General features: G+C 37.0%; 1 protein-coding gene and 2 non-coding genes across 3 annotated transcripts in view; 2 read left to right on the top strand and 1 right to left on the bottom strand.

The window, feature by feature from the left end:
* Positions 1–15,995, top strand: part of Susd1 (sushi domain containing 1) — a 112,736-nt gene that overhangs the window by 57,035 nt on the left and 39,706 nt on the right. The window contains exons 9-10 of the mRNA XM_027942975.2: positions 1,683–1,792; positions 4,182–4,374. Of these exons, the coding sequence (XP_027798776.2) occupies positions 1,683–1,792; positions 4,182–4,374 (303 nt within the window). The remainder of the gene's footprint in view (positions 1–1,682; positions 1,793–4,181; positions 4,375–15,995) is intronic.
* LOC114098831 (U6 spliceosomal RNA) lies at positions 8,193–8,297 on the bottom strand. The gene has a single exon (XR_003583800.1). It is a non-coding gene; the product is annotated as a U6 spliceosomal RNA (small nuclear RNA).
* On the top strand, positions 11,764–11,876 carry LOC114098825 (small nucleolar RNA SNORA36 family). The gene has a single exon (XR_003583795.2). It is a non-coding gene; the product is annotated as a small nucleolar RNA SNORA36 family (small nucleolar RNA).

Here is a 15,995-nt window from a genome sequence, read left to right as displayed (position 1 = left end):
TTTTGCCCTGACTGCCTATCTGAATTGTCTAGTAAACTTAAAAAAAAAAAAAAAAAAAAAAAAATATATATATATATATATATATATATATATATATATGTATATATATATATATATATATATATTTGTCCAATTGCTACCCTTACACATGACGACTGGCCTTTCTTCCCAACTTGAATGCAAATTTTGACCCATTTTTACTTATTCTCAGTCATTTCTGTTAGGAGTGGGTGTGGGAAGTGGAAACCTTTCTTCATGCTTCCATCTTCCCCTGAATTCAGACTGTAATGGCTGTATAATGTGAGCATCATCCTGAGTGGGAGCTCTGCAGACAGAACTGCTTACGTACTGTTTGTGCACAGACTTTATGTGGTATTTTTTTACGTACGAACATATATTTCTTTCATATATACATCTGGTATCCTTCAAAATCATATGCATACATGTGGCTATTTTTTCTCTGTTGTCCTTATGAAATCTTTAAAAGAAAAGTTGTGAAGGTAAGGGAGCGCATATATGATAGGTCTTCAAATTCTTTCTCATAACCAAATTTATATATTTTTCAGTAATAGTCAGGAATATTTTCTCTCAGCTGATTGCCTTTTGCTGAGTATGTTGGTGATATTGAAAATATTGTGGACAGTCCCTATTTTGACTAGGATAACTTATTGTTATCATTGATACCTCTTTAGGTGGCAGAGATTCCCCATGTGAAAAATACATATTAAAGGTAGCTATAAAATAGTTTCTGCCTAATAGACATTTCAACTTTTTCTTGGGGGCTGGCAATGAAGTTTGGGTGAGAGTATGTGTGAGGCCCTGGGTTTGATCCCCAGAACCACAAAACAAAAATTAAAAAAAATAAAAACCAAACATATTTTTCTCATTGACAGAAAATATAGAGACTTGTGTACTAGGAAATTTGCTTTTCTTAAAAATTACCATGTTACTCCTGGACTCTCTGTGAGTTCTTTAGTTTGTTATAAGAAACCTGTATTTTTTTTTCTACATTAATAAATTAATACATTGCAGGAATGGATTCAACTGCCAGAGGGGTGGAATGACTTTTTCTGAACAATGGTTGAACAAGTCTGCCTTCTGATTATTTTATGGCCTTTGGGGAACACAGCTGAGTAGCTCTTGATATACCGACTTCTCTGAGAACAAGTACTTCCTGTCAGGTTATCTACTCTGGTCATTTCCTAGGTTGAAAAGCACCTGCCCTGAGACTTTGAATCCAGGATCTTTGATTTTTATTTACCGTTTTCCTCATTCTCAGACTTTCTGGCTACTTACTTGTCTGCTTATGACATTTTACTCTGGAGTATCCAAGTGATCCGATTAACTTTCTAAAAAGGGCACAGCTTTATTAATTTACAGTGATATTTAAATATTTCATTTGATTCTCTCAACAGCCTATGATATAAGAAAGCAAGCTGGATTATTGGATTTCACCAATGAGAAACAGGTTCAGAAGGGTTCAGGGACTTGGCTTTTCATACAACTAGGAAGTTGTAGAGCCAGGACTTGAAGCTAAGCATGCTGACGCCGGAGTGAATGGCCTTCTTGGTTTTATACGCCCTCCCAGCTCTCTGAAGGTGTTGGAGTCTCACCTGTCCTTAGCCATGATATGTTTTGCTAAAATGATGCAACCTTTCCCTGTGTTCTCTCTTGTCTTTTAGAAGATGATCTCTTAGAAGATGATGGAATTTTCAATATTTCAGTATTTAATGAAACTTGTTTGAAATTGAACAGGCATTCTAGGAAAGTTGGATCAGAAAGAATGTACCAAGTAAGAAGATCTCTTATGCTATCTGTCAAAGAATGGTCTTAAAAATGTGGGTGATCTCCAAGTGATGATCCATAGCATTTAAAAACTACTACTGGAATAAAGTTTTAGACAGTTTGTGCTTTTTCTTTTTAGAGATGGATATGAGATGGATGGGAGGGACTGAATTGAAAGAAAGACACTGTATTTAGTGACTTATTATTTCCCCTGCCTGAATATTTCACACTCTTATTTTATTGCATTTAAAAATTACAGGTTATTTTACTATCAAATTCATATTTGGACAAGGATATTTAAGGAACTCGTTGCATGATTATTGGACCTCATTTAACTTGATTTTTTTAAACAACATAAGTCAAATTATAAGTTGATTCAGACAGGAATTAAGCTTTACTTTTCTATCATTTTTAGTGACTAGCAAATCATCTGGCAGAGAGTAGTAAGTATTAAGTTAAAGTTAAGTATTTATTCTATAATGATTACTCCAAGAATATCATCTATTAGGATCTGGAAGTTCCAATTCAAACAAAAATGTAAATAAACAGGCAACTACATCATGGTATAATGAGGACTTTGATAAAAAAATAAAGAATGAAATGGGATATCTGTGTGTGTGTGTGTGTGTATGCACACGTGTGTCTCTAGGAAAAATTTTTTAGCAAGAAGCAAAGACTATGCTGAGTCATAAAAAATGAACAGGAATTAGACAGTTACAAGAACTGGGGTGAGGGTGAAGAGGGTGCTGTGGTGAGTCGAGTAGCATATTGGGTAATAGAGAAAGCAAAGGGCAGTAAGAAGAAATGAGACAAAAGTCTAAGCAGTGGCCCCATGTGAGAAGCCCTGTATGCTGTGCTTCTGTATTTGAATTTTATTTTGATGTCTATGCAAAGAATTTTAAAATGGCAAGTGAAACATTCAAATTTCCACATTAGAAAGAACCCTGAACCTAGAAACATATTCTAGCACCCAAATAACTTAATATATGATGAAAGTGATTTTTTTCTTTTCAAATCAGTTGAGAAAGCAAAGCTTATTAAATGAATGGACTGGGACCATTAACCAACTACTTGGTTAAGAAAATAAATGACTTTTATCAAAGTGACTGAAGAGTAAAAATTTTTAAAAAAATATTTTGTTTTAGTTGTAGTTGGACACAATATCTTTATTTTTATGTGGTGCTGAAGAACGAACCCAGTGCCTCACATGTGCTAGTTGAGCGCTCTATTCCTGAGCCACAACCCCAGCCCTTGAAAAGTAAAATTTTTTCAAGATTGTTTTTAATGTGTTAGACAAAGATTAACTTATGTAATATGTGAAACAGTCTAAGTCCAAAGGAAAAAAGTAAACATTCACAAGCAATTTGCACAAGACAATATACTTATTGTCAAAACACACATAAATACATGTTATATGTCACCAGTAATGGTCCAGAAGGGTTCTGTGAGATCTTGGGGGAGCAGCTCTGAGGATGACCTAGTCTAGGGGTTGGCCATGGATATGGGTGACTGAAGTGGAGTGGAGGAAGTTCATAGCATCAAGTTCAAGGAACTCTGAGACCACATTTTGATGGCTTATCTATGAGGACACTTAAGTTATTTAGGAGAATTCAAGGAGTTGGGGGAGAGAGGAATCCTTATGAACCAAGGGTCAAGGTCTTAGATGACCTGGAAGACTGATGGGTAAGAGAGTGATTGACAGGGATGGGGAGGGATGAAGGGTAGGATAGCCAGGAATATTGGCATCAATGCCAACACTAAACCCATGGTCTCCACCAGATAAAATGCACTGGTTGATCCGGGGCCAATCATCTGACTTCTGGGATCTTCCCCTGTAACTCTCTGTATCTGTTGCTTGAGTGGTGGTGGGTCGAGTGTGATTGGTTAGCAGTATGTGTGGTGACTCTGTGGATGAAAAGCTTTTCACTAGAGCTCTAATGGGAAGGAGCAGCTGAAGTCCCATTGTACAGTTACTGCAAAATCTGAGGTATCCTGAAAAAGTTTAAGTACTGTGGACTGTGAAGCTCATCTATGGATTCCTTACAGTGAAAAGAAAGCAAAAGACTTTTGCCCAATAGCTCCAGTGCAGTCCTTTTCACTTGAGTGGGCATCAAGGGATTTTATTATTCTGCAATGTATTTATTCATCCAAGATTTGTCTGTCTGTCATGCAATTTAGTCGTAGTCTTATACCTGGTTGAGAGAGAAATTCAATGGGTAAGGTAAGATAACTCTAGTAAGTACATTCCCAGTTTAGCTCACTGTAGTATTAAAAATAATTCTCAATAGGTAAAGATAAATGAAACTTTCATGTTTTGTCTCCATTTTGCGTATAGTCTAGACATCTGCAAGCCAACAGAAAATTTAATGCAGCGCTTTCTTTTATTCTCATGGCAGTTTAAAGTTCTGGGTCAAAGATGGTATCTGGATAACTTTTATCATGCAACATCTTTTAACCTCACAACGAAGGAACGAGTTCTGGAAGTGTGTTTGGATTTGTACCCGGCAACCCAGTATACAGTGAATATCACCCTCCTGAGCTCTCCTGAGCAGCACTCAGTACAGATAATGATAACAACTGCACCAACAGGTAGGTGGAGATGACTTCCTGTTTTTGTACCTCAGGACAAGGTAAATATGTAAATTGAACTGTACAGTGTTGGGGAGCTTGGAGGTGGGGGTCAGGAGACTTGTGTTCTAGTTCTAACAAGCTACCAGCTTTGGCTGGGGTTCAGGATACCTTAACCCTACCACTTAGCCCTTTCCCCACAGGGTTCTGGCTTATAGAGGAACAGACTACTTTATCCAGGGATCCCTGGTAGTCCTCGATTGAGAATTCTGTAAAGCCTTTTATGACTCACCCTAACTTTAAGATGATCCTCACCTCAGGGGTGTATAACTAGAACCAACCTCCAGGAGATAAAAATGTGAGCTTACTGTGCCTGGCACCAGCAGAACCAAGAGGCTCCCTTATTGGGCCATAAGTGAGCACATTTACTCAACATAGATAGAGATCCTGAAGGTCAGGCACCTTGGAAACTTCTTTTGTGGCCTTTTGAGGAAGCTGCTTGGAGGCCGGCTGTGTTAACTGCACAGCTCCCCCTAGTGGGACAAAGAATCTCTACCATTTCTCCTGTTCTTGAATCTTGGGGTATAACAAATAAATTTCCAGGTAGCCACAAGAGCCTGTCCCTTTGAAGGAAAACAGCAGTATAGTGCAGGACCAGCTCTGATCCTGAATCCTTCTCTCATATTTGCCACAGCTCTGGATGGCTCTCGGGTGGACAGTTTGGTCTTTGCACTCAGAAGACTCTGAAAGGCATGAGACACGAATGTTCTCCATGGGGGTCTCATGTGTTAGTAAGCAGAGTTGTCTGAGTAGCTTATTAAGATACTGGTTCCCAGGATCCATTACAGAAGTTCTGATTCAGCAGGTCTGGGGTGGGAACCCCCAATTTTCATTTCTAGCAAGCTTCCAGACCTTGCTGAGACTGCTAGCCCACATTTTGAGCAACATTGAACTAACCACATAGATCTTAGCTCCTTCTGGGCAATTTAAAGGCCTTCATGGGCAGGAACATGATGAAAAAAAAAAAAAAGGCAGGGGGAAAAGTGGTAGTTAAATAATTCTACCTGCTCATGTATAAGAGGCCTGCATGTTATAACTGTGTTGCCTGATTGATGAAGTTTTCCTGATAGTCAGATATGTACCTCATCAGTTCCTGCATTCCAGCTGCAGAGACCGAGAGTCCCCAATTCTTCCCAGGGTGTTCCACTCTCCCGTGGCATCTCTTGTCCTTACATTCCACATACTGGTCAGAATATCCACATTTTTACAGGGAGAAACTGAGTCTTAACCCTCCTTTCACTGAGGTTACACAGGATGAACAGACAGACAGATGAGAAGTAAAGCATCCGCTTCATTGATCTGGGAGAGTTCTCAAGAACTACCCCAATACAGATTTCAGGTAAAAGCTACATTGGAGAAGGAGGAGGTTTAAGTACATGGGCAATTGAATCTGCAAGGGAGCCTTGGCTAGGTTTCCCACCCAGCCTTAGGCTGAACAACAGAGAGAGGGACAGTGGGCAGACTGTTACTTCCTGGAGACTGGAGATACATGCAGTGCCCCTTGTACTTGGGAAAAGGCAAGTTCTAGAGAGCAAGAGTCTGTGTCTTGTTTGGGCAGTGATTTGTGATATATGGACTCTACCCACTGATAGCCTCCTATCAGTCAGCTTACATATTTACTGTTCCTTCCTTGAGGTTTAATGAGTAGGGAATTTTCCTTTCCTTTATGGAAATGAGAAGACAGGTTAAGTAAGCGACCTTGAGCACACTGGAGCAAGGTAATTGACCTCTGTGATGTGGAGGTTGGACCAGGAAGGATCCATTTTAGTCCCAGGAGTCTACGTTAGGAAAGCAATTCAAATTATTTTTAGGTTCCTTCAATTCATTTCTTTCAACATCCAGACTTCTTGATTGATCTGTTTACTGTATTTATTTCATTTATCAAATGTTGTATTCTTATTGTAACATACTATTTATTCATGTACTAAAACATCAATCTTTTATTATTTATATGTCAAACACTGTTTTACAGTTTCTTTTAATTTTGATAAACAATACTTTTTATATAAATCATTTAGATTTCTTTCTTTTTTAAAAATATTTATTCTTAAGTTTTAGATGGACACAATATCCTTATTTTACATTTATATGGTGCTGAGGATCGAACCCAGTGTCTTATGCATGCTAGGAAAGCACTCCACCACTAAGTCACAACCCCAGCCCCAATCATTTAGTTTTCTATGTAATCAAATCTACTAATCTTTTCCTTTGTGATTTATTACATTAATATTAAATGTGTAATTTTTAAAAATAAAAGAATAATTAAATCCCATCTACTTATAAGAAAAACTTTAAGTGACTCGTATGAGTATATAACATAAAAGATAATAGGTTATAAGTCTAAGCTAAAGAAAAAAAGGTAAAAAATGGCAGGAACATAAAAGAAGTAAGAACAAGTTAAGAATAATTTATATCCTTATAACCCATTTGCTTGTTCATTGGTGGTTCACATATTTGGATGTAAGCTTTCTACCAGTCTGGTCAGAAAGAGAGCTGCTACCTTGTCCATAATGTTATAACATGGCAGTGTTTTTCACAAGTATATATATTTTTTCCTAACACGAAGATCAGATAGGCGTTTCTGATTTCAGGGGGTCTCATAAATAGGACGATGCATGAACAGCATTTTGTGAGGGGTTTATATGTCTGATTTCTATGTTGCCCGCCCACATAGCTCATTATATTATGGGAAAGCACAGTTCAGCGTGGGTGTTCAAGGAAAGATGCGCTGGGAATGCCTGCCCCCTACAGATCCGGCTTGACCCAGGACCAGTTCCAGGGCTTTTAGACTACTGGAGGGTATGATTGGAAGCCATTTCTTTCAATCAGTGTTCCCTAAATATTGTTTCTCTTAATTGAGATTTGAAGTTGAGTCATTCTGTTCCCTCTCACAATCCCCAGGGAGCATTATTCTGTGTGGCACAAGAATAGCAAGAACTTGAGCTTGAGTAGAAGGCTACCTGCTTGTGTTGGAAGGTTGAGCCCAGGGCATTATCTTCCAGTGAATGGATGATTGAGCCCCCCAAATTCGTCTCCATATAATAATGTAGTCACGTAATTTTAGCTTGAAAAATTTCATAGTGGTTCTAACCAGATACCAAATTTGTCTAAAGAAGAGTTTTTAAAAAATAACAAACTCCCAGTCTCTGACAGTGTTCTATCTTCTTGTTCTTTCTAAGATAAACTGCTCCCAAAATGTACATCGAGGATAACCAAAATGATAACTGCTATTTATAGAGCAGAAATAAAAATAGTAACTTTGCTTTCAGAATAGTGGATTTATAGCCATTCTTTCTGATAATATTTAGATTGCAAAGCCAACTCTCTATTTAGACTATTTCTAATTAGGGATTTTAGAACCTTATCATTTATATATAAAACCATGTTTGTTTTTTAGCTCCTTTTAGCAAAGGTTTGCATGCAATTAGATATTTCTAAAATAATTTTCATAAATTAAAAAAAAATGAAAAGAGAGAACATAATACTTTTCCAAGGGAATAAAGCCCTAGAAATCCCACACTCTTTTCATTTTTTTTGATTGACACATATTTGTACAAATTTATGAACTACAATTTGATGTTTTGATTCATGTAATAATTGAGTAATGATTGATCCACCTGGGGTAATTAATATATCTATCACCTTAAAATTTTATTATGTCTTTAGGTTGAGTACATTTAGAGTTCTCTTTTCTAGCTATTTTGAGGTATTTAATGCATTTTAATTATATTCATCCTGCTGTGCTGGAGAACACCAGAACTTATTTCTTCTAACTATAATAAAATATGGATTATTTCATGAATTTTCATGTCATTCTTATACAGCAGCTGTGCTAATATTCTCTATTATTCCAACTGTAGCATATGTGCTGCCAAAGTAAGCACAACCATAATTTTTTTTTGAGGGGGGAGTACCAGGGATTTAATCCAGGAGTGCTTTTCTATGATCTGCATCCCCAGCCCTTTTTATTTTTATTTTGAGTCAGGGTCTCATTAAGTCCTAGGGTCTTGCTAAGTTGCGGAGGCTATCCTTGAACTTGCTACCCTCCTGCCTCAGTCTCCCAAATTGCTGAGATCATAGGTGTCTGCCACCACTTCTGGCATAATCATAACTCTTTTTTTTTTCTTTCCAGTGCTGGGGTTTGAACCCAGAGCCTCATGTATACCAGGCAAACCTTTACCACAATGTCCCTGGCCCCACAATCATAACTCTTAAAGTGGATTTATGATACAGGGTTTCTAATAAATGTGCAGTTTAAGATCCATGTTGACCTGAAAAATCTTTCCTGGTGACTGATTTCTGTGCTCATTATCCAGGTTCAAACAATAGATAATAAAGACCATCAATAATTTAACATTGTTTTTGATATTTTTCCATAAATTGAAAGATGGTATACCAGTAATCTGTGATGAAAGAGTCACATCTGCAGTCTACTTGTTTCTCTTAGGACCCATTAGCTTGAGAAAAATCGTACCTGCAATTGGTCAAGACAGAAATTGGCATTTTAAAAATATTATCTTTACTCATAAAGATGAATAAGTTATTTAGAATTGGAGCCCTCCACTAAATGGTCCTAACTGCTGTGAAGGCAACAAGTTCATCTCATTCTTAATCATCTGTATAAACACGAGGCTCCAAGACTGAACATGCGTCTCAGTGTTTTTTCCCTCACAAACTCACGCTGAAACTTAATTCCCAACTTAAGTCCCATCTTAATGGTGTTTGGTGGTGGGACCTTTGAGAATAATTAGTAATACAAGAGATCATAAGGGTGGGGAGCCCATGATTAGATTAGTGGCTTTATAAGAGGAGGAAGAGAGACCCAGTTAGCATGCTTGCTGTATCTCATTTTGTGGTGCCATTGATCTCCACACCATGACCACAGGAAGGCCCTCACCAGATGCTCAGCAGATGCAGTGCCATGCTTCAGAACCCCGAGTCGAGTAAACCCTCTTTTCCTTAGGAATTATCTAGCTTATGTTAGTCAGCTATAGCAACAGAAAACAGACAAATTCAATAGCCATTAATGCAATGCAGAGGAACCGTAACTATAAGATATTCTTTTAAAATTTCACTTGTAACTTTTAAATTTTATTGTAATTTCAAAAAATTTCCATTTTCACTTGCATGAACTCTATCCCTCTTACTCTTGTTCTCTCTCCCTTAAATATATCCCATTTGGTTGTGGTGCATTGTTCCTTATGTGGTGTTGAAAATTCTCTTCAGTAATATTTTTTAAAAAGTATTTTTTTAGTTGTCAATGGACCTTTATTTTATTTATTTATATGTGGTGCTGAGAATCGAACCCAGTGCCTCATACATGCTAGGCAAGTGCTTTACCACTGAGCCACAACCCCAGGTCCTCTTTAGTAATAAATAAATAAATAAATATATTATATATTTGTATTTTTGCACTAATATTCATAAATAATGTTAGTCTAAAATTTTCTCTTTTTTTTGGTGCTATCTTTATCAGATTTAAAGATCAATATTTTCCTTGCTTCTTAATAATAATTTGAAAGGCTTTCTTTATTGGTTATGCCCTGGGACAATTCATGTTTCATTTGGTCTATCCAAATTAATGAATGGTTTGGTAGAATTCATCAAATTTTATGCAGTAATCTGGGCATGGGGCACCTTTTATGGAAACTGGTCTTTTTTTTTTGTAGTTGTAGATGGACAGAATGCCTTTATTTTATTTGTTCATTTTTATGTGGTGCTAAGGATCAAACCCAGTACCTCACACATTCAAGGCAAGTGCTCTGCCACTGAGCTATAGCCCCAGCCCTGTTTAAACTTTTTGAATGGGGTCCATTTTGGTAAATTGGATTTTCCTAAGAATTACCTGTTTCATCTAAATTTTAAAACTTATTTGCATAATGGCCTACAAAGTGGTTCTGTTTAACTGTTTGGATTTTCTTCTTTCTCGAAGATTATCTTTCCTTGTATTTTTATTTTCTTTCTTTTTTTTCTGGATTAAATTAGCTAGTGGTCTATTTTGTTAATACAGTTGTCCCTTAGTATCCATAGGGGATTTGTTCCAGCACTCCACTGATACCAGGATCTGAAGATGCTGAAGTCTTTTATGGAAAATGTGTAGATTTGCATATAACCTACCCACAGCCTCCTGTATGTTTTAAGTCTTCTCTAGCTTAACAATATAACACCTAACATAATGCAAGTTCTGTGAAAATAGTTTTGTACTATATTGTTTAGGGAACAAAGACAAGAACAAAAGTCTGAATATGTTCAGTACTGACCTAATTTTCCCCCCCAAATAGTTTTGATCCCAGGTTGGTTGAATCCATGGATTTGGAGTCCATGGATACAAAGGCCTGACTGTCCAAGAGTTAGGTTAGTTAATTGGATCTCCTCTCTTTTTCTCTCTGCTCTTTCAACATTAGGAATTAGCAAACTACGGCCTGCAGGCCAAATCAGGTCTTTTGCCTTTTTCCATAAAAGCAGTTTTATTGGAACAAAGGCACAGTTGAGTAGTTGTGACAGACTGGTCTGGCCTTGAAAGCCAAATATATTTAATTATCTGGTCTACTATAGGAAAAAAAAATCTTGATTCTTGTTTTATGTCATTAATTTCTACTTTCATAATTATTATATTCTTTTTTTTTTTTCTTTTTAAAGTACCAGGGATTGAAGCCAGGGGGGTTTAACCATTGAGCCACATACCCTGCCCCCCCCCCCCCCGGGGGGGGCACCTTTTTTATATTTTATATAGAGACAGGGTCTCTCTGAATTGCTTAGGGACTCACTAAGTTGCTGAAGTTGGCTTTGAACTCACCATTCTCCTGTCTCAGCCTCTTGAGCCACTGGGATTACAGGTGTATGCCATGTTATCTGGCTACAATTATTATATTCTTTCTTAAACTGCTGTTTTTGTTTGCTTTATAAAGGTGATTGCAGTATATCTTCATTGTGAATTGTGGCTTTTAGCATTAAAATGGGTCCTTTGTTTTATTTAATGATTTCAGGTTAAATTGTGCTTTGTCTTGTATCAGGATTGCAACTCAGTTGCAGGATTGCAACTTTCTTATGGTTTCTGTTTGTCTTGATAAATTGTTGCCACTGCTTTCATCCTTAGCCTTTCTGAATCTCTTCATTCTAAGTATCCCTCTTATCTATAGCTTAATGTTGTATCTTCCATTGTAAGACAAATTGAAAATCTTTTAAACCTTTAAATTAGTAAATTAAACCCATTTTTAGTTACTACTGATAGACTGATATGTTTGGCCTCAACTCTGTTCTATTACTTTATATTATAATTACTGTGTGTATTATGTTACAGTTCTTGTATTTCTTTTTCTGTGGCTTCTTTGTTGTTTTGTATTTGTGCCATTTTAAAATGCCCTGTCTGTTTTTTTAAATAAACTTTGGGACACTGAAATAGGCCAGGAGAGATTATTGGATAAAAAGTATTATACTATTTATTTATCTCCCAGCCTACAAAAAAAAAAAAAGACAAAAAATGAACAAAACAGAACAAAACACCTATCTCTTGTTATATCATTTAACTTTAAAAAAAATTAATTAATTTATTTTAATTAGATATATATGACAGAATGCATTTTGATTCATTGTACACAACGTTTCATTTCTCTGGTTGTACACGGTGTAGCATCACACTCTATGTGCAGTCATACATATACCTAGAGTAATGATGTCCACCTCATTCCAGCATCTTTCCTGTCCCCACACCCCCTTTAACTTTTTAAACATCTGGATTGCCAGTTTTTTTTTTTTTTTTTGGTGTGTGTGTGTGTGTGTGTGTGTGTCCGGGGAAGGTTGGAGAGTGGTACTAGAGATTGAGCTTGGGGGTGCTCTATCACTGAGCCACACCCTCAGCTCCTTAAATTTTTTTTTTTTTTTTTTGGATATAGGGTCTCACTAAATTGTCCAGGCTGGCCTCAAACTGTGCTTCTCTTGCCTTAGCCTCCTCAAGTTGATGGGATTATAGGCAAGTGATGCCCAGCTGATTTGCCAGGTTTTTTTTTTTTTTTTTAAATATTTCTTTTTAGTTGTAGATGGACCCAATATATTTATTTATTTATTTTATGGGTGCTGAGGATCAAACCCAGTGCCTTATGCGTGCAAGGCAAGTGCTCTACCACTGAGCTACAATCCCAGCTCATGATTTACTGGTTTTAATGGCATATTTAACTCTCATTTGTTGCTCTTATGACATTCAATTAGTTTATTCTACTTCCGTTTTCTGCTGTCCCTTCTCTGTTTTCCAGTTGCATCAATATCAGAACATATACCATTTATATATTATTCCTCCACCCTGCCCTATCTTTATTTTAGTCTAAGAGTCATAGTTCATTGTATCTAATGTTTACCATCATTCCTTTTACTGAAATTCCTCAGTTATTTCTTGGATGAAGATCATCTAGAAACTTCTCAGGAGTATTGCCTGAGTTCTCTCATGTTTAGACAGTTCTCTGTTGCCTTAATGTTGCTGAAAGCTCAGTTCTTGCCCCAGTGCCAATCCAATGATGAGGACATGGTTTCCAGAGAAAAGAAAAAGAAGATTTATTGCTTTGCTAGCAAAGGAGAAACACAGGGTGCTCCTGTCCCAAAGGCTGTGATTCTGCCCATCAGCAAGAATGGGGTGGTAGGGGGGTGTTTAAACAGGTGATTCAGAGAAAATGAGATTAGGGAGGAGAGATCAGGGAAAATCAGGAAAAGGTTAGAGAAAAGAAGACCAGGGAAGAGAAGATCAGGAAGAGGAAGATTGGGAAAAAGAAAAGAAAAAAAATAAAAAGTGAAGTTTCAAAGCCACAAGGGATATAGTCAAAGCATCAAGTGAACCCAGGCTTGAGGCTAGAAAGATAGTGTAGCTGGATGTAAAAATCCTAGTTCCCATGTACTTGGTTTGAGTTTTTTTTTTTTTTAAATGTTCAGATTTTCCTTCTTGCTTTTTATGTAGCTTTTGAGAAATCAGACGAAGGTTGATTTTTTTTTTTTTTTGTCTTTGGATTTTTGTTTATTTATTTCTTTGAGTGGAGCTCCTGAGGATTTTTAACCTAGTTTTACTTAGAAAGGTTTTAGGGATGATTATTCCGGATCTGCTTTCTTAGGTATCTGGTGTCCCCTTTTATAATTTACTCTTCGGTCTTATTTTTGTAAAGTTATCTTGAATTATATTTTAAATATTAATTCTGTTTCAATGTTTCTTATTCTTCAGAGACTTTAATTATACATATGTTGGATCTTTGTGTATAGTTCATTTCAATCACTTTATTATTTTTTTTAGTTGTTTTAATTTCATGTTTTTTTATTGTTTTTTTCTGTATTTCTTAAATGTCCTTTATTCAGTTTCCTTGTAATCTTTTTTTAAGGCATCAAAAAATTTAGTTTTTATTTCTGACCTGAGTTCTCTTTTCCTTTCATTTCTTTCCTGAATTTAGTCATTTCTGTTCCATTTCCTTTTGCTTTGTGTCCATTTCTTCTTAGTTTTTAATTTTCTGACTAAAGGTATTTCTTTCATACCCTCAGATGCTTATTGGCAGATGTTTATTTTGTTATAGATTGTTCCCCCTAGTTCTGTGGGTTTTAAAAAGTGTAGAGCTTTTCACAAGCTGAGAGGTTTTGAGTCTGATTTTGGGTCTGTAAAGGAAGACTGCTTTTGTCTATTGCCTCTGGGCAGAATTTGTGGTTTAGGTGACTAACAGGATTTCTGGGTTAAGACTGCCCTCTTCTGTCATTGAGGAAAGTACAGCTTCTTTAAAGGGTTTGTTGTTTTGTTTTGGTGTAAGGTTGGGGGTGCATTGTGTATTCATGTAGCTTTGGGTTCTCTTTTTACCTTATAGGGTCTTGCAGTGACCTTTGCTTCTTTCTCCATCACCACTTGGTCTCCAGAGACACATAGTCCTTTCTTCTTGCCCTTTTTTCTACAAAAGCAATGACTTTCTCAAAATGCTACCTGATGACCATTGACTTTTTTCCATTTCTCTGTACTCAGAGTATAGGGTAGGACTCTCTTCTAGATTAAATGCACCTTAAGGGCCGAAATTGTGTTATTCAAGTACCTTTATTCCATTGGGTTAATACAATATCAGTTGCTTAGCTTCCCTCTTTTTAAATTTTTTTGTAGTTGTAGATGGACAGCATGTCTTTATTTTATTTGTTTATTTATATGTGGTGCTGAGGATCGAACCCAGTATCTCACACATGCGGGGCATGTGTGCTCTACTACTGAGCTACAACCCCAGCCTTTTGCTTTCCTCTTACTGCTCATTGTTTGCATTTAAACAGTGAGGAATGCTGTGACTGCCACTGTCCTAGACACTGGGAACACAAAGATTAGTTCAATGGAGATGATAGACAAGGGTCAGTAATACAATGCATAGGCCAAGTGTGATGATGCATACCCACAGTCCCAAGTGACTTGGGAGGTTGAGGCAGGAGGATCCCAATTTGAGGCCAGCCTCAGCAAATTGGCAAGGCCCTGAGTAACTTAGTGAGACCCTGTCTCAAAAAAAAAAAAATTTAAGAACCAGGGATGTAGCTCAGTGGTAAAGTACCCCTGGGTTCAGTTCAGTACCAAAACAATAATGATAATAACAATAATACAATGCATAAAGTGGTATTTGCAGGATACTTCAGGGGCAGAGAGGAAGTAATGACTGAATTTGTTCAGAGTTACTCTCCCACAAAATGAAGCAGAAACAAAGTGCCAAATAATTTGATTAACTAGGAGCCCAATTTTCTCTGAGACTTTCTTGCAGGTTTGTTTTTTCAACTTTAGGGTTAGCCCAGTGGGTGGGGGAGGTAGAGAAAGAGTGGCCACTGCAAGTGAGCCAGTGAAGGATGAGAGACAAGGGCATTTAAAGGGTTTTTATAGCAAAGGATCCGAAAGCAGGAGGAAAAGACTCAGAATCCTGGGTCCATGATACCTGTGGTTCAAACTGTAAAGCCCCTTGAATGGAGGAAGGTGACCTGGAGTGAGAATGTCATTCCCCAATCAAGAAGCGGAGGGACATCTCTGAGGAAGCACCACAGACCCACCACTACTGTCAAGTTACGTGTTAAATGCAGTCATTATATGTTGAACCATTCTTCATCTTGCTTTTTTAAAAAAAAATGTTTAATTTTTGGCTTTACAATATTCTAAGGACATACTTTCATACCAATTCATGTAATGTCATGTAGTTCTTTTTGAGGGAAGCATAGTATTCCATTGTATGAAGGTACACTAATTTATTAACTTCACTGTGGAAGGATATTTGCGCTTTTTTCCCCTTAAAGTTTTTGTTAACAACGAAGCTGTTAATATAGATGAATATATTATTATGTTTCGTTGATTCTCAGGTGCTCATCTTTTCACATTTTGATAGGAAATCTTACAATTGTTGTAGAGTCAGGTGACTTTCATGAATATAATTGTCATCGCCCATGTATGTACCGTACTGGTCATAGCTACCTAATGCGCCATCATATCTATTTAGTTATGGAGTTTTGTGGTTCTGTTTATTACTTGGGTTCAATTGCCCATTACAACTTTTTTGTTGTTTGGTAGGAGGGATTAAACCCAGGGGCGCTTAACCACTGAGCCACATCCCCAGCCC

The sequence above is a fragment of the Marmota flaviventris genome, chromosome 13, assembly GCF_047511675.1.
Source record: "Marmota flaviventris isolate mMarFla1 chromosome 13, mMarFla1.hap1, whole genome shotgun sequence".
Lineage (NCBI taxonomy): Eukaryota > Metazoa > Chordata > Mammalia > Rodentia > Sciuridae > Marmota > Marmota flaviventris.
The sequence above is the reverse complement of the archived record's forward strand: the minus strand, read 5'-3'. Positions and strand labels throughout refer to the sequence as shown.